Below are 19,319 nucleotides of genomic sequence, written 5' to 3'. Positions count from 1 at the left end.
CTGCGGGTTTCTAATTGTGTACGGGCGGAAAGTGACGTGCAGATTGCATAGAGTGCACTACCCACGCACCGCTGCCGCTTGAAAGTCTCATTGCAAAAGTTTTCTCCTCGGCAGAAACTTCTGATTAAACCTCTGTGTCTATCTGTGCATATAATGAAATACAAGATGTTAAAGCCGAGCGCAGCGCAGCCTATTCTTGGTCTATTTTTTTATTTATTTTTTTTACTGCGGATCTTGTTTTTTCTCCGCACATACACAGCTGTGCCTTAGCTAGAAATACTCGGAGAACACAATTTGTGAAAGACGGCGAGGTGCAAGGAGACCTATGAATGGAGTAACAGATGGAACTCCAGTGTAAATAATTAATCTAGTAGTTTGCCTTAAAACACACTGAGCCATTTCAAATCCCACTTTGACCCCAATACCCCCTCCCGTGCTATTAAAAAAAAAGAAGCAGTATGCATTCTGATCGTTTTAATATTAGCGAGTACTTTGAATCCTCCGGTGGTTGTAATTATTACTGCGAACCAGTCATTTTATTTCAGTCGTCCAATGGGGGAGCTTGGTTCCAGATCAAAGACGGGAGAAATGGGCTGTTATTAAGAAGCCTTTTCATCTTATCGCAAACTTACGCTACAGCATTTTCTGACCTAATTTTACATCAGACATCCCAGGCCATTTAGGAAAAAACTGGGGTGAGAAAAGTGTTGGCAAAAAATCAAAATGTCTCTCGGAGAGCCTCATTAGGGGGGAAAATATGATCTGACTGTCTGTGATGATTTGGCTGTTTGCCTCGTCTCCCCGTTAACGATCTGAGCTTCTGAGCCTTAAATGCGTCTGCGCTCCGTTTCCTTTTTTGGCCACATTTGCCATCTTCAAAGTTTGACGACTTTAGCAGCCGGAGAAAAAGCGTCAGGTCTAAATTGAGAGAGAGATCGCCGATGCCCGAACTCTCCCCAGACTCTCACGACATGAGCCGGCGGGGTCACGGGTCAAATGGAAGCTGTCAAAAATGCGTCAAAACAAGAGGAGAAACAGGCCACCGTGTCCGGGTGAGGGCTCCTTACCAGCATAAGGAATGAGGAATCTCTCTCCATCTCTCTCTTTTTGTCTCCCTCCTCTCTCTCTCTCCCAAACGCATTGTCAAAGCCTTTTACACTCCAGTTGGTCCGGACAAAAGCGAGCGAGGTCGCCAAAGGCTTTTCCTGCTATGATCGCCGCGGTGCTAGCTGGGGCAGATAAAAGGGCCCGGTTAGGGGCGTGAATGGGCGCCCATTAGGAGGACATCTACACTAGTGAGGAAGCCCCCGGGCCAAACGGCCGCGCTTTGGGGAAACGTGATAGGCACCTGATCCACCAGATTGGAGCCGCCCACTCAAGTGTACACTGATGTGATGAAGTTTACATAAAGGCGACCTGCTGCTGATGGGGGTCCTGCTCATGCAGAAAAAACGCTTTGCTTCAGAATTATGGCTTGAGGCACGTACTAGTATGCTCACTCCCGCTGACTCCATTAGAACTCCATTATACAACTGGGAATTGATTTATAAAAGTGTTGGAGTATGAATTAATTACCTGGAGTATGAAGTAGCTTGGGTTTTGTGTCCATTTTGTGATTCCTCTCCATTTTTGAGGAATAGTTAGGTAGAAAATGGGCATGTTTGTTTTGGCATTTGCTGTAACATTTCACACTGTTTCACTGCGAATCAAGCCAGAACAAACACACATTTCACACTCCAGTCATCCTGCAGCAAACACTTTGTCATGTCAACCTGTCTTTTCTTTGTGTTGTGCTTGTTTCGAACACACCAGCGTGAGCTCCTTACCTCCCACAACAAATCCACTCGCAGCCGAGAGACAACAGGGACCGGATAGCGATGTGCCACTTCGTCTGGGTTTGGCTGTAGCGAGTTTGCGGTTCCTGTGTGTCGATCCAGATCGGACCACATGATGTGGGAGACCGAATCAGCAGTGCAGGTGATTAACTGGGGAACAGCTTGTTTTTTGGAAGCGTCGTGTTTGGGCACAGCCTGTGAGAGACACTCCTGATGAAACCTGATTTGACACGGCGAGGCTGATATAGTGCGAGATGGCTCCTATCCCAACCTTCTGGATGGTGTACAGCGCACGAACACGAAGAAACGCACACGCACGCGAGGGGTGAGCAAGTGGGGGATGGGCCTTGTCGGCAGTTTGGGTTGGGTTGGGATGGGTTGGGATGGGGGGGGTTTACTGTGAGAGAGTGCGAGAGCAGGAATGCATAGATTATCAAGTGAGAGAAGAGTGAAATGTTTGTCAGTACGTGTGCGTCCATGTGCACGAAACGAACAACGACGCGCCAGACAATTGTGTGTGACACCACCAGCGCAGCTGTGCTGTCAAAGAAACTTTGCAGAGGAGCGGGGACTGCTGATAAAATATGCATGGTGGAACTCAAAAAGATGGCAGGAAGCTCGCAGTCATCTGTGGGAGGACACCTTACAGGAATAAAAATGAGAGCTGGAGATGATGGGAGAGAAGTTGTGTGAGACGGGGCTGTGCAGTGTGAGGACGCTCCGTCTCGCTGATTGCAGGGAGCAGAATCCACACACGCGCCTGCCTGCTCGCAAATCAATGATATTCATCACTGTAATTAGGTTTTTGTGTGTTTTACCTGCAAATCCTTTAATACACGGGCTTAGAGTTAACACCTGATTGTACGTTAAGACTGTTTGGAGCTTTCCAGAGCCCTTACGGTGATGAGGCTCGGGGGCTTTGATTGCAACACGCGGTGCAGCTCCAGCAGAACTGGTTTAACTGTGTGTGCCAGTGTGACTCTAACATGTAGCGGACATATTTATAACTTGTTTTGCACGACAGCAAAGAGGCTCATGGGAAAGTCGGCGTGAAATAGGAGCGGCAAAAGAAGCGGGACGCTACCAAAATGGGAACAATGAAGGGATGAAGGTCTGACCACAAACACGGAGCGAAAGATGGCAAGCAGGTCGCGGCTGACTTGTGTTTGACCGAGAAATAACATGCAACTTTCTGGAGACAAAGGAAGGAACGCTGTGGGTTTCTTCACGATCCCGGGTTTCGACCCTCAGAGAACGCAAAACAAGCGCCGCGCGATTTCCAAAGCTCAGTGTTGCAGCCAAAAATATCATTCGCATTTACTTGTAAGTTAAATCAGATTTTTTGACCTTGCAGACGCGCTTCTTGGATCTGGGATCAAGTCTCTACAATAAACTATTACTTGGCACACGTTCTGCTCGCCTGGAAAACGCCTCGGAGCTATCTCGCAGGAAACCTCATCATTAATTCAGCAGATTCAGAAAACGCGCGGGGGTAATATTCCAACTCTTCCATCACAAAAGTTTAAGTTCGCGGGCCTGACTTTGGCGTTGCGAAAAGTGCGGCTTTATAAATAAACGCGGCCAGACTTTCGCAGGAGCGAAGCGAAGCGGCGAGACGCGAAGGAGGGACATGTGGCATCGACATCCGGGAGCCGGAAAGGGAGAGAAGGATTGAGGAAGAGCGCAGGACAGAGTGTGCCAACGCCAGAGAATTTTAAGGGGCTGCCTGTCGATTCCAAGTATTCTAAAACAGAGACGGCACAAACCGCGTGCCTACACACACACACACACACACAAGGGAGAGAGAGGGAGACCACAGCATCTTCGGAGGTACAATTTCACAGGCACTAATTACAGTGAGCCACAGCAATTCTTGCTCGCCATTCCGCTCGCCAACATCACATATCTCACACACACACACACATACTGTATATCGACATACACACACACACGCCCACCTTCACATAGACATCTGCACAGTGCACACAAGGATACACACTCAGTCCCTGCAGTGCAATTGGAGGCGACATGTTTCATTCATTGGGGTTTCTGTTATCGTTCTAAAGTCACAGTGGAGTTTTACGACTATTCAAGTAGTTCTACACTTAAGTACTCTTAAGTTTATGTCATTATGTGAAAACCTTGTGTGTTTAGTTTGCGAGATACTCTTGCTTTCGTCTCAGCTGAAGAAGAAGGGAAAGGAATGAAGGAAGAGAAGGAGGAGGGGAAGAAGGAAAGAGACAGATTCAAGATTCAGCTTTACCCTATAACTTTCAAAGTATCTCTCTCTCTCTCTCTCTCTCTCTCTCTCTCTCTCTCTCTCTCTCTCTCTCTCTCTCTCTCTCTCTCTCTGTCTCTCTCGTTTTGGCCGTTTCAGTATGCTGCATCCGTCTCCGAGGTGCGATTCAGGTTTCGGGGTCTGACTGTTCTCGCTCGCTCTCTTTCAGCAACCTTGAGTTCTCTAGAGGAGGGGTCGTGAATAACGACCCCGAGGCTCTAAACCCGCAGACAAAACGGGAGAGCGACTGCCTGCCATGTTTTGCCATTTACACATCCTCTCCACGCTTCATTCCCTCCTATATCTGTGTGTGTGTGTGTGTGTGTGTGTGTGTGTGTGTGTGTGTGCGTGTGCGTGTGTGTGAAACCTGAGAACTTTACATTTTCTGTGGCACTTTTTCATCAGGGATCTACAAACGTTTCTCAAACTCCTCCGTCCGTGCGTGTCCGACTTCATCGAGTTCTGTCTGTCTGTGTGTGTGTGTGAGTGTGAGTGTGAGAGAGAGTGTGCGTGTGTCTCCTAAATATTCCTATCCCCCCTCCTCCTCCTCCCCCCATCGCTTTTTCACACACTCGCTCATTAACATTCACTGTACAATGCACGTTTCTCTTCCCTTTCTCAGAGAATTCTCTAAAGTGGGGGAAACTAGGCCATTAAGCTGCAGCACAGCCTCTCCCTCCCTGTAAATCTCTCTCTCTCTCTCGCTCTCTTCCCCCCCTCTCTTGCCCCCTCTCCCCCTCTCTCGTGCTCCTTGCGTCGCCTGCGGTACTCCAGTGTCATTTCCCCGTTTTTTTCATCTCTATCACCTCGACGATCCCCTTTTCATCCTTTCTGCCTCATTCCTCTGATCGCCCTGGGTAGCGAGATGTTCCACCTCCACCTGTCTTCCATTATTTTTATCCTAGCAATATCCATAATGCACACACACACACACATGCGTACGCACACATACGTTCTTATTCAATAAACCATAAAAGCACTGTCATCATTTCCGGCACTTTTCTTTGCTATCCAGATCTTTTTTTCTTGGCCCGTGGCAGAAATTAATGAGAATTTCAGATCCCATCTTAGAGATCATTGTGCATATTAAAAGAGTGAACGTGTGATAATAGAAACAGCACAGGACAAAGGACGCGGTCGTGGGCGTTATGCAGCTCTTAAGTCTGCCAAAACAACATATAAATCTTGTATTGGAGGCAGGTCAGGGAAGCCGCTTACACTGCAAAAACAGGGATTTGAGCACTTTATCAAACGCCACAGGCTCAAGGTTATTAAGTCATTGTTTTGCGAGTCACAAGTCTCAAATAAGTCCAAAGATCCACTTTAAGACGTGTTTGAATGGATGAATGTCTGAATGGGGGACAGGAGCACAATTGAACATGAATTCTTAATTACCAGTGAGTTAAAGATCAGATAGTGTTTGGTTGAAGACAGACTTTAAAGATAAGTGTCAAAAAAATGTAAACTTCACGCAGAGCAGAATTTTCAGAGTCTTACCTGGGCAGAGAAATGTCCACCCACCCACACACACACACACACACACACACACACACACACACACACACACACACACACACACACACACACACACACACACACACACACACACACACACACACACACACACACACAGGCCCTGCTCTTGTTCAACTCATTGCCATCTTGTCTGGGTCCCTCAAGGCTAATCTGCTGGTGCGCCAGATGCATGTGCTCATTAACCTGGCGCCACCTTCTAAGAGCCTCATTGACCATCAGCAAATCAGCAGATGCACACTTCCTCATGCATATATAGAAGAGACCGTCTCACACACACACACACACACGCAAAGACAAAGGTCTTAGGTACACGATGTATAGACAGAAGCCCACCCTTTTGACGCAGCAGAGTGAGAGAAGGTGGTGAAGGAGAGAGAGGAGAAGTGTTCAGAGACCATGTTGTCCTTTATTCTCCTTTATCCGTTTTGATTGCACACCTTCTCCCGTCATAAACAAGAACATTCTCTTATAAATGGACGCCGTCTCTCACGTCCCCTCCTCCGTTCACACCCTTTGCACCCTTGGAGACTTTTCCGTGTCCAAATCAAACGCAAAAACACCACATGGGACTGGCCCCACCTCCCTCCCACACTGTCCTCCCCTCTGCTACCCCCCCCCCCCCCCCCCCCCCCCCCCCCCCCCCCCCCCGTCCACCCGGGTGTGTGTGTGTGTGTATGTGTGGAATAAATGATCTCATTCATACGACGGTGTGTGTGGAGGGACTACCGCTCCATCCCCTTGCGACCCAGCCCAATGTAAACACAGCCACAGTCCTACGCTCGGATCACAACCGCCGCCTAACCTGATGTGCCCCCCCCCCCACATACACACACACACACTCCTCCACCCCCGACCCCATCCCCCCCCAGGCAAAAGTTACTCACAAAGTCAAACTCTGAGAAACACCTGAACCGCTTCCAACTCCGACCGACCACCTTCACGATTTTGCTCTTTCTCCTTTGAGAGCTGAGCGGCTTGGAGTCATAACAGATTTAAACTTGATGAAATAGTTGCCTTGTATTCGTTGATTTGAATGAAGAAAATTAAAAAAATTAGTTTACCGGCCTTATTCAAAGAAGCCGAGCACTGGGATCCGGTTGATTGCGGTAACAAAGTGGTTCTTTGTGTCAACCTTTCCTTTGGCGGGGCTTACTGTATATTTGTGGGTTTTAATGAATTATCTGAGGCTTTTCTTGCCCAATCGTAGTAAATCCTACACATGTGGCAATAATTGGGTGTGCACTTGTTTTATAGGCTGTGCACCCATGTGGGGAACAGTGGGAAAGTGACTTGTCTGGCTGCCACCGCCACTGATTTACACCCTGATTGATGAGCTGAATGTCTGTTATTACACGTCGAACATGTCACAGTTATAGCACGGCGGCACTTGGGAATCTATAAGAACAGGAGCTTTGTCGCGAACGGGGATGTGAATTTCATTTCCGGAGGCTGGAGTTGGCGTCTGAGGGGCTTTTTGATCTTGTAAAAACAATCGCTCCAATTCAGAACCCAGTCTGGCAAAACTGCTCTGTAAAATAAAGAAGAGAGGAGAACAGAAGCTTTTGGGACACAAAGGTGGCTGCACCGATGTCTCTGTCATCTCGATATGATAAAGCATCGTGTAAAGTTCAAAGTAAGACGCCAAAGAAAACCACACAGCTGTGCACTCCTTAATTAAAGCATCACTTCCTCCTATGAATCCTCCTTCACTCCTCATTTTGACATCAGCCCATTGCTTGGCTCCCTTCCTTCGCCGCCCCGCCAATTCCTTACCTCTCATATTCCAGGTTGTCATGGTCACAGCGGGCGTCCTTGTGCTTCTCCCAGTCCTTCCCGTGGCGACATGTGGTCAATGAGACAATGTCCTTGCCATTGTGGATGTGGTGAAGGGCGTTTCTGGTGTCTGAGCCGATGCCTGTCAGATAGCGCTTCCCTTTGAACATCAGCAGGTACTTCCTGCGCGGCGGGATGGTGTTGCGCACCAGCCAGCCGCGCTCGCCTCCCTTCTGCGGGTGGTCCTTGGAGAACAAGGGGATGGACACGTCGAAGCCTGGTCTGAAATGTTCCGTGTTGAGGCTGGCTTTGGCGAGGATTGCCTGGCCGATGTTAAAGCCCAGGTCCTCTGTGTAATTGGGCCAGGTGCCTGAGTACAGGTTGAAGATCAGGTGGTTCCGCCCGTCATTCCACAGCGGGTAACCACGGATACGTTCATCAACATTGGGTACAAACTGTCCTGATAGTTGGTCCCTGTCCAGTGTGTCTATGCCGAGCACGAACAGACACGCCTCCCGCGGGTCTGAGGTGTAGTACCGCGACTCGCTTATAGAGGTCAGGATTTTCCTGTAGCTTTCTGAAACGCGATCGTTTTTCTCTGAGGGGTATATATACACCCTGAAACCTTCCCGTCCGCGCCGCCGGCACCTAGAGAAGTCAAAACACGTCTCCATGCGGCAGCGGCTGTCTTTGTAGATGGCCGACCAAGCCTGACGGCGCTGGCGGGGCGACTCGGCCGTGCCCGGGTCCGTCTGGAGCTCGTCCAGGTGGGCATAGCGGGGAAGGAAGGCCCGGTCCGTCCAGTTGGGCCAGGGGCGCAACACCTCCCCCCGGTGGCGGGTCAGCAGCCGCAGCAGACGTAGCTGCACGCCGCCACCCCAGTAAAAGAGGACCAGCCAGCAGCACGCACACAAGCCCAGCAGAACATACTTCTTACGGGCCTGCATGAGGGCCTGTCACTGTCTCTTCTTTCCAGTCTGTCTGGTTTGTCCTCTACTTCCCTCTTCCTCTTCCCCTCAGCTCTGTAGCCTCACAGGGGTTGGGGGCGGGGGCTGACTTGGGACTTCTAACAAGGAGGTTCTAATGAAGGAATATCTGTTAACAAGGACATCGTTGCCTCTGAGTGAAGATACTGAATTTAGTCTTTGTCCGTCTTCCCCATTGGCTCGCCCTGCTGCTGCGCTCTCAGCCGCGCGCGTTAGCCCGTCTCTGCATGTGCTGCTGCTGCTGCTGCCGCCGCTGCTGAGTGCATTTCCTCGCCTTCTGCTGCTGCTGCTGCCCGGCCTGGTTGGGAGTGACGAAGGACGATTTCTCCTCTCTCTCAAGCCCAGCTCGCTGCCTCATGGTGCCTGGCGCAACTTCTGTCTGCAGGGCCCCTCCTGGGGAGAAGTAAACAAACAAGCACACAGATCAGTACACAGCCAGCGTTGCCGCTCCACAAGCAGCACCGACACAAACTCTGGGATTAGTCATAAAAACCACCATCTCCACAGAAGCCCTGACTCGCACTTTTATAAAGCCATCGTGGGTATAAGCTTTCATTTGATTGCTTTTTTATTTTGGAGCGCGTTTTACTGCACAACACAACACAACATGCACACATCTGCACATTTACTCAGCAGTGTGCTTTAGTTACATTTGAGGTACTTTTACTTGAATTTTTACTTTTTTTACACTACATACTTTTCTCAATAATATTATAAATATTTTGCAGATTATGACTCACTCATAAAATAGTTTTGCTCGATTTAGGGGAATTTTTTCATTATTATTTCCCAAATTTTCTCTATTTCATTCAAAAACCGCTCTGTTCTTATTATTTGATTTAGTTTTATTTTGTTCCATTATTATTTACACAGTTGGTTATACAGTTTTGAGTATTATCATTATGAAAGTGTCAATATTTAACAAAATCATGTTTTAATCTTTTTACTACTAATATTTATTTACTTTTACTTCACTATATTTGCTTATTGCAGAACTTTTACTTTTCAAGGAATTATACATCTATAATATTAGCATTAGTCAAGCAGTAACACACATCCAGCGCTGATGAAACTCTAATAAACACACATTACAGATTCCTCAGTCAAACGCTCTCCAGCCCACTCCACTTGTTCATTCAGCCGCAGCGCTCACACACCAGAAGCGTCTCTTTGTGACGTTCGCTCTCATTCTCACTCCGTCCCACTCTTCCGACTCCCACTCCCCATTGTGACACAAACAAACGCGGTTGGGTGTGCAGAGGCCCGCGTGTGCCGCCGTGATGCTCACTGGCGCCCACTTTCCGGAATTGCGTTTCGCAATAGCGGGCCGGGAACCAGACGCAACGGTGGCGAGGGCCAGATATTATCAGGCTCTTCAAGCTCCAGTTGAAGTGAGGCAGATACGATGCTGAAGCACAGCGGAGGAGAAAATGGGAGACGGTTTAGCATCAGAAATGATTTGAGTGTGAAATGTCAGTTCACCTTGGAGAGGCGGAGAGGAGAGGCGGCTTTTTGTATTACTTTTGAAAATTTGCAACGGTTCTTCAACCCCAATCATCCCCCCATAACTCCTGGACATGTACAGTATGCGTGTGTGCCCGCCGTGTGTGTGTGTATGCGTGTGTGTGCGTGAACAACTCACAGTGAACGGCAGTGTTCTTACTGCCGGCTGCCACACAAAGGCAGCTTTCACGTCTCACCTGCACTCTCTCTCTCTTTCTCTCTCTCTCTCTCCTTCCCTGTCTCTCTACCTCTCATACACATTCCTTCCCCCAGCTCCAAACCAATGCTTCCCTTCATCGCTTGCAATAACGCAAAAAATACCGCGGAGACGACGTGGAGCGAGATTCCTCCACCTGAAACGGATCGGGGGGAAAATAAAGCGTTATGTGTCTCTGGTGTGCGCCGTTTACCAATAACAAAACACACACTCGCTCTGCATATTCATAAGTGTAAGCTGCGTGTTTGCCTCGTCTCTGAATGCAAACGCCCCAAGATGTCAGCCTTTATGGAAATGCCAGATCCAGCCCGGTCTCTAGCTTGACCCTGGAGTAATTGGTTCCCAAAGAGCGGGATCGTAAAATTTCATTCCAAGAGAGAGGGAAATCACCCAGTGTGTGTGTGAGAGAGAGAGAGAGACAAAGAGACTGGGAGAACACCTCGACCTGTAGTGTCAGGCAACCATTCCGCCCAACCAGTCTGGCGATGGAGACACTGGTGGGTATGCTGTAGCCCCCCGCCATTTCCATCCCTCTGACTGGGGCTGTAACGGCATCGCAGACCCACTCATGTGAGAAATAGACACTTGGGATCCCATTACATACTCCTCATCAATAATTCACTTGCTTCTTTAGTTAAGGCATTGATTTTCCTTTCTTTATTTCCTTTATGCTTTATATCCCCTGCCACCAAAGCAGGGCGGCAGAGCTCCATCTTCCCGGGGATACGCGGCGCTGAGGGAGCCGCGCCAGAGCTCCGTCCTGGTTGATTTGTGGCCCGGCGGATAATTGATAGTGATTGCGGGACGTTATAATAGAAAAGTGATGGAGAATGTCATTATAAAGATGGTAACGATGATGAGCGTGAGGTATTCGATCCGTTTCCTGATCCGTGATCTATCGCCGAGGACGTTTTTGCACGTTTGCTCTTTGCCGCCGCTCCTCAGGATGTTTACATTGATCAAAGTGTGCAGGGGCTTCTCTCTCAATTACTGATGCAACAGTGTAGCAGCAGAGGAAAAATCATTTCTCTGGCTTAACTGCCATTTCGCATTAAGACGGCATTACTTTAAAAAAAAATAAACGCTCTTCAGTCCACTTAGCATGTGAAATTATAGCAGCTCAGATAGGGGAATCGAATTGATTCATAAACGACAAAATGTGTGGAACTCTCAGAGGCAATGGAGCCAGAAATGACACAGCGGACGGCGACACTCAAGGTGGCATTAAAAACCACCGATTTCAATAACTGACCAGTAAATCAATAATAATCCCTTCTCCCTGTGTGTGATAGAGCTTTGAGAGTGTGAACGTCTCATTTGAAAGCTGTTAAGTTGATCCCTACTGGCCTCAAACCTCCTGGAACAATGGCCGAGCGAGTCCATTGTGTGCGACACCGCTAACAAACAACAATAATGATGAATGTAGGCCAGTGAAACTCTGGAGCATGCCCGGGCTTGACTGGCCTGACAACATCCCTGGAACTGCAGCCAGAGCACACACACGCACACACACACACACAACACGGACACATAAGTAGCTCTAAGTGGCGAGAGAAGTCCTTGTGTCATGGATCAATGATGGATCATTACATGCTGGTGGCCACGACTAAGAGGGGGGAAAAGAAAAAAAGGCCACAAGGCTCATTGAGGAGAGGAGCCTGAAGGTGGAGGAGCAGGGTTCAGGGAGAGGTGAGCGCGGGACTCAGGAGTGCTTCGGTTTCATCCATCTTTACACTCTTCCCTCACTCTCTCTTCCTCCTCCCTCCCTCCCTCCCATCCCTCTCTCCTCTCCTACCTGGGCGGTTTGGCTCGGCATCGCCTTGGAGCAGCGACTCGCCGGGTTCAATTAGGATGCAGGCGACGACGTGATGTCAACACCGTGTAGGAAAACAACGCACGCCGCATTAAAAATCAGATCATACCAAAGTAGCAGGTGGTTTACGGAGCGTCGGAGGGGAACAGACCGTTCCCGGTGTTCCCTCCCCTTAGAGCGAGTTAAGTAACCTACTTTCTGCCTTAATTGCCCTCAAGTTGTTTTTATCTCACCTTCGCCTCTTAACGGGTTGAGACAGTCAAAGAAGGACAAAGTCAAACAACATTATTCCTACTTTTTCCAGCTGCTACCTTCCCTGGCCCGGTACGGTGCTACACAAGCTGATTAAGGAGAAATAAAAAGTGTCCACACAGCACATTTCAGCTACCAGAGGTGCTGCAGCAGGTGTCTGAGGTCAAAACGCCCGCCGCTGCCACCGCACCAGGACGGCAATACGAGAAAATGGGAATACGAGAGCCGCGGAATGGCACAATAGCTTTGGCCGAGCTGTTTCGGCGGTGTTACAAAATCTAGCGACCCTGTAGACGTCCCAATCAGCACACGGCGGCCTTTTAACACAATACACTTCTGAACTGAGTTATTGTCATATTCAGCACGGCGTAATTCAAAGGGCTCAACCTCTTAGTGAATGTAATTCAATTTGGAGGGTTAAGCCGAGTCCATACGGCCTCATTTGGAGGATGTGGGCAAGCGGACGCCTAAGAAGGGAAACAGAGAAGAGGAGGAGGAGAAGGAAGTGAAGCGGGATAAAGGGTGAAGCCGAAGGACATTTAGAGGGCACGGACGTATAGAAAGATGGGAGGGGGGGGGGTGGGCGGACTTAATGAGACGGCTCGTCCTCTTCCTCTCTTTTAATGGCGTCCCCCCTCAGCTGCATGTCTCCGCTCAAACGCCACAGCCAGTCACTCAACGCGACGGGGTTCGGATTATGTCATCTCGCCCGTCTATCTCCAATTGTGTGGAGGCAGCAGGTCGTTCGCCGGCGATTTGAAAGAAGGAAAAAAAGAACTCAGATGAAAACTGACACGTTGAAATGGATGGCGGCGGCGACGGCGTCCCTCTGCTGGAAACTCGATATTTGTCAATTTGTGTTTGTCTACCATCAGTGGGGGCGGGGGTAGGAGGGCGCTTTCACAAAGAGCTTCTTACTTTAGGGAAACAAAGGAGCTGCTCTTACGCTCTACGCTTTTCCTCTCTGGGCCAACGCACCACTTGTGGGCACGACTCGACTTTGTAAATGAAATCCACCACTCCCCTCCCCTCCCCTCCCCCCTCTCCCCTCCCTACCCTCCATTACAGCCATTCCCAAGGCAGAAGAGCCATCACTACGCTAAGAGGAGCGGTGGCAGCGGGAGGAGCAGCGGTATTACGTCTGAAATGATTTCTGTAGTGATACTAGGCGGCTTGTACACAGACGCTGGATGAGCCAAGTGCCTGCTTTAATGAAATCTCCCTTCCCTCTCCGAGCTGATTCGGTTTGCTTGGATAGAATCCCGAGCCCCACTGTACGCCGAGCGCAAATGTGGGGTGATAGCGCGGCGGAAATTGAATGATTCATGCCAGTTTGTGGGCCGTGTGTGTTATGTGTGTGTGTACCTGCGAGTGGTTGTAAAAGAGGCATGTGTCAGTACTTGTACTTAAAAAAAACACATCTGGCGTGTGTCTGTGTGTGTGTGTTTGGTGCGTGTGCGCTGGGTGACACATTAGTTCGGTGAAAGTGAAGTGTTTGGGAGGAAAACACAAATCTTGCGGTGAGGTGAGAGGCTCAGCCGAGCTAAAATTAAACCCTGGACTCTGTCATTACAGGCCTGAGAGATGTGACAGTGTGACCGGGGACCAGAAGACAGCCGCATTGTGTCGTTAGTGTGTGTGTGCGTGTGTGTGCGTGTGCTGGAGGGGACAGGACATGCCAGGAATTTGGGTATATGCTCATTAACCGTGTGTGTTTGTTGCCGTGTGTGACGGTGGGGCTGCACTGCGTATAACCTGAGCGGGACCCACGGGCTGTCTGGAGGTTGTGGCGGTGCATCTGTTTGTCTGTAGCCGTATCAGTCGCTCTGTGGTTCGCCAAAGAAAACTTGCTGCAGCAAAAAATAGATCCTTTGCCTCTCTCTCTCTCCCTCTCTCTCTCTCTCTCTCTCTCTCTCTCTCTCTCCCTCTATCTCTCTCTCTCTCCCTCTCTCTCTCTTGCTGGTGGAAGTCCTGCATTAAAGGCTTACGGCCAAGATTTGATTCATGCTACCGTGATTTGTTCCATTTCCTGTCGTGGCCCAGGAAATGGCTCTGGGCTTTTTCGTCATCTTTTGCGAAGTGGCCACAGCGGTGTCAAGTGATTCCCCCGAGACCCGGAGAGACTTTTCTTCAGTACGCGTCCACCCTCCCTTGAGCATTCACACACATTCACACACACACACACACACTTCCCTCGGAATCATCCAAACCTGAACATGTAGATCCAACAGTATTTATGAGACTCATTATGAGAGCTGGATGCAGATATGATGCTTGGCCCCCATATTGGTCGCCATGTTGAGGCTTTAATGCCGGTGGTGCATTATGGTCTCACCGGACAGGAAGTGAGCGGTGTGTGAGCAGCCATGTTTGGAGCCATCATCCACGATACACACACTCACGCACGTCATCGCTGCTGAACAAATGCATTTTGCGTTTAAAAGCAAAAACCTTCCCTTGCCGTCTAAAGGAGTATTTTTCCATTAGCCCGACCACCGCAGAACCGTAACGGCCGTAAACTTAATCAAGCGCCGGTTCCTTTATGAGGCCATTTCCATAATACGGATAAAGGCGAGTTCTTCTCCACCTTAATAAAATCACAGCCGCCGCCGCCGCCGCCGCCTCTCTGTGCGTGTGAGTTGAGGGACTCTGACACGGTTAATAAGATGTTTACCTCGAGCCGAGCGCCCTGCAACACAACCAGCCTCCCCCGACCGTGTTCCCATTTCGAAACCCAGCGTAATTACAAGCCGGGTTGATTAATTATGTCTCAACAATATGCTGCACTCCAACGCCACAAGGGCTAATTAACGGAGCGAACAAGATGGGTAGGAGCAATTATTAGGGGGCTCTCTGATTTTTGGCAGTGCTGTTTACAGTCCTGGGTTTTTTTGCGCGTGTGGCTTGCAAAACACACAGATGGGGAGCGAGATCATAGCTTTTCCCGCCGCCGAGGAGCTCCGGGGCGTGCAGAGAGAGTGCGAGGGTAGGGGGGGCGGGGGGGCTCCTGAGGACGGTGGGACGGCGAGGACGGTGGGACGGCGAGGACATTGCTCCGCGTTCAGGTGGCTGGCGTCGCACCTGACGACGCACGCGGCAGAATACATCTGCCTTATTTACCGGTCACACTCAGGCTGCGTGCAACTCATCTTATCTTATCGGGGGGGCGGGTTGTGTGTGTGTGTGTGTGTGTGTGTGTGTGTGTGTGTGTGTGTGTGTGTGTGTGGATGGGGACGCACCCGGTGGGGTTTGTAGACAGAGACATTCCTATCACGGGACCCAGATGGGGTTTATAAACACTCTGACCTTGAGGACACAGGGATGATGTATGATCTGACCCCGGGATAAGGAGAAAGCAGGGAACATTCCAAAACCAGGCTCAATTAGCAGAGCCAGAGTGGGAATGTACAGAACTGTTATTCTGTACATGTTTGTATGTGTGTTTTCCATAGTTTTTGAGTTTAATCAGAGGGGTGACAAGCTCCAGCAAACATATTAATAATGTAAAACTGCAAGAAAGGGAGTGAACGTGGGAACAGTTCGGCTTAGCAGCACTACACACACACACACACACACACAGTGGTTACTATGCAGCTACTTCTTCCAGAGGTTCATTTCATTATGATTTACGATAAAGGAAGTTGTTGCGAAATGTGTGTATTGGTCAACATTTTACAGATAACAAGCAGTAATACGTCACCGGGACACAAAAGGAACCACAGTAGATAATAACCGGGTAGATCGTGTTCACATAACACTCCAACTTCTTTGTATTTTGTTCATTCTTTGCTCCGTTTTCCTAATTCACACATTGGCGAGCGCAATTGTTCCATTAGCACAGTAAAAAGTCCATTAGTATGTTTAAACATTATTCACCGTGACCCACCAGGGATAATAGGAATCGGGGGTTGCACACTGATATCCCCAAGTCCTTCTAATGAACGCTTGATTATGGAAATGCCCGGCATCTCCGTAATGTGAATAATGTCCGTCTTGGGCGACACTTCCACAATACGAGGGTTTTCTTAATCACCGGGGTGGGTAATAATACAGAGGCATCATAAACGTAATATCCCATTAAAACGGGGAGTTGCCGTGAGCATAAAGTAATCTCATAAACCAGATTAAATCTGTGTACTTTGTATTCAGGATCCACCCTCCTCCGAGTGCCTTTCCTCTTCTTTTGGGATCACTGAAACCTTGATTTTGCCATTACAGAAAAAACAACAACATCACAGCAGCCTTTGGTGTGTAGCAGCAGTGAGTGTGTTTCTGTGGCGAGTCATTAATACATGAAGCACTTTGTAAGATAAGATGAGAAAGAGGCTTGTTTTTCTTCTTCCCTGAGCTATAAACTAATATTTCTTGAAGGCAGGAGGGAATCCAACACAAACACAACTCCAACCAAAGCATTTTACAATTGGCCTGCACCGACACCGACGCGGCTGCGGCTCTGTGATGCATTTCTTTTTAATGTGAAACCAAGCGACGTCTCTGTCTTACATTTTTGAAGCTTCAGTTCCAGCACTGATTTATCATTTTGTTGTTGCAGCCTGAATAAACACCCTAATGGGACACGGTGTCACACTGCGAGATACGTCTGACGGCGCCTCGTTACAATGAGCAGCCTGTAAGGTCCTGGAGTCTGTCAAACTCCTGACTTGTAAACATGTCTCAGCACAATTTGTACCCAGACAGCTTCCTTTCCTCTCAGCGTACTTTCAATGGTTTTTGATCTTATCGTTCGCTCCAATTTTTCAAGCCGAGACGCTTACGACAGCCAAACCGATAGCCACGTTATTTAATATTCTTGGACGTTGCCGGAGAAATGTGCAACCCACTGCCCATCTGTCCAACCAGACTGCCAAAAAGACCCCGATGTGGACTCGAGACTCTTCCAACGCTTGTGCTTTCTAAAGAGGAGAAAGGCCCCAACAGCCTGCATCTGACACGCATGCATAACTCTGGGAAGGTTATTCAGTCTAACCAACCTGTGGCAGCCTCATTGTCACAACATGCCACCTGATTCAGAGCCTACCTGTCACATTATATAGCCAGATCCCTTAGGGGTGGGGAGAGGGGGGGGGAGTGTGTGTGTGTGTGTGTGTGTGTGTGTGTGTGTGTGTGTGTGTGTGTGTGTGTGGTGGGGTGACAGCAGCAGGTTCATCCAGTTCTGACTCTGACTGAGGGAAGAAGGGAAGGGAGGGTCAGTATCCACACCCCTGGAGCCCAATCAGTGCAGCTGCTCACTGGCAATGAACTATTTAAGCGTCGATCGCCAGCTGTGTTGATCCAGAAGACCCAGCACTTCTCCTGGTCACAGTTGTTGCACCCCCCCCCCCCCCAGCTCCTCTCCCCTCATTTTATATCAACATTAAGTTACAAATCTGACGGCAGAAACACCGATCGGAGCCGTGTGTCCCTCCCTCCACGCGTCCCTCCTCTCATCCACTCACATCCCCGCTGCCCCGCACACCTCAAACCTTCAATCTGTTGCGCTACATTAAGATGGAAAAAAACGGCACTATTCCTAAATAATTCCAAATCAAATCCCTCACTAGTCATTCACTTTGACACGTTTGCTGTTCTGAGTCGCTCCACCTCGTTACGGCCGTTTCCAGGACATGTGATTCCCCCCCAACATCAACATCTGAGTGACAAAGGTGCGCTGCTGGGCGAACAATAAGCTCAGCTGATTGTTCATCAGGCTGCAGCTTTTGTATGCTGTTGGAGTATTATTCTTAGTTTTTAACCTCAGCCCGGGTCATGATCACATATAAGCGGGCGAGTCATCTGAGCGCATCCCCTCATTGTGTTAATATCACACAATAAACAGCACTCACGTGTAATTAGTAGCTTTAAGATCGGAGGATATCAACCAACACGACGCTATTTCTTATTATTTTTTCCAATGAGGCACAGAGTCTAACATCTTACTGCTAATATTGCTTTACTATAACCGGCTCGTCCGTGTATCGCGTCAGATTGACTGATCACAGCCGCTAGGATTCAGCCAGCCCGCTCCTCCGCCACCCCCCTCCTGCGCTCACACTTCTCCCCGACACACAGCTCTCTCTTACCGGGTGGCGAGCCGCGCTCCTCCCGTCGCTGGTAATTTTCCTTTTCACGCCACGTCCGTTCATTTGCGAATCACTTCAGCCGTACAGAGGCGCCAGGTCTCCCCCCGTCGGGATATGAATGATGAATGTGCGCGTTAAATTGACCATTTTCCATACCCACAACAGTCCACACGCGACCCGCCCCCCGGCGCTTGTGATTGGCTCAGATGCTCCACGACGCCTCCGTCGCTGCGTAAAGAAACACACACGCACACACACTCTCTCTCTCTTACACACACACACACATCTGGATACGGCCCCGTGCAACTGGAGCGCGTTGGAAACACCGAATTACGCACAAGAATTGAGGCGACATGGGAGAGCGTCACATTTCCCCAGAGTCCCTTACGTGTAGTTTACTGTTTATAATGTGACTGGAGATTGAAATCTTGCCTACATCGTGGAAACTATAGTTTCACACACCCACGCACACATCTGATCACTATAGGGGCCCTAAACATTGTGCTGTTGCTGATTTAGAAACTGATTTTAAGACAGAAGACGTCATCAAATTCTGCAGAGAATGTGGCCAAATATTCATTTTAGTTAATACTTATTCTCTATACTTATACTTATTATCATGGTTAAATCAGTCACAGTTATAATACAGTGACATGGATTCGTCATTTATCTGGGCATCAAACATTCACGCCCACAAAGACGTCTGTTAATGAAACATTATCCCTTTTCAGAAACTCCGCATCGATAAAGTATAAAGAATGTAAGGTTGCGAGCACCAATCATGGAGGAAAAATATCAAACCTCAAAGCTCAACGGGGATCAGAACAGTGCCACTGAGTGGAGTGACACGGGTGCTCGATTCCACAGTGACAACCGTGTTTGTGGGATTCTTGCGCCCCCCTGTGTTCAAACAGAGCACTAGCCGTTGTTTTCCTTCCTTCAGATTTGATGTTGTTTAGATGAAGCACCCCCCCAGAGAGGCTGCAGAGGCTGTCTGCTGGGCGAGACTGATCACTGAGCACCAGAGTAAAGGCTTTGTGAGGATT

General features: G+C 49.0%; 1 protein-coding gene across 1 annotated transcript in view; it reads right to left on the bottom strand.

Moving 5' to 3' along the window:
- The window catches only part of ext1c (exostoses (multiple) 1c), a 56,067-nt gene extending 37,559 nt beyond the window's left edge, over nt 1-18,508 (bottom strand). The window contains exons 1-2 of the mRNA XM_076139557.1: nt 18,274-18,508; nt 7,423-8,801 (exon numbers count right to left, since the gene is read on the bottom strand). Of these exons, the coding sequence (XP_075995672.1) occupies nt 7,423-8,369 (947 nt within the window). The 5' untranslated portion in view covers nt 8,370-8,801; nt 18,274-18,508. The remainder of the gene's footprint in view (nt 1-7,422; nt 8,802-18,273) is intronic.
- Nucleotides 18,509-19,319: the final 811 nt, after the last annotated feature.

Source organism: Genypterus blacodes, unplaced genomic scaffold (genome assembly GCF_046128005.1).
Source record: "Genypterus blacodes isolate CSIRO-AG114 ecotype Tasmania unplaced genomic scaffold, CSIRO-AGI_Gbla_v1 ptg000438l_1, whole genome shotgun sequence".
Classification (NCBI taxonomy): Eukaryota; Metazoa; Chordata; class Actinopteri; order Ophidiiformes; family Ophidiidae; genus Genypterus; species Genypterus blacodes.
This window is presented reverse-complemented; position numbering and strand designations above follow the sequence as displayed.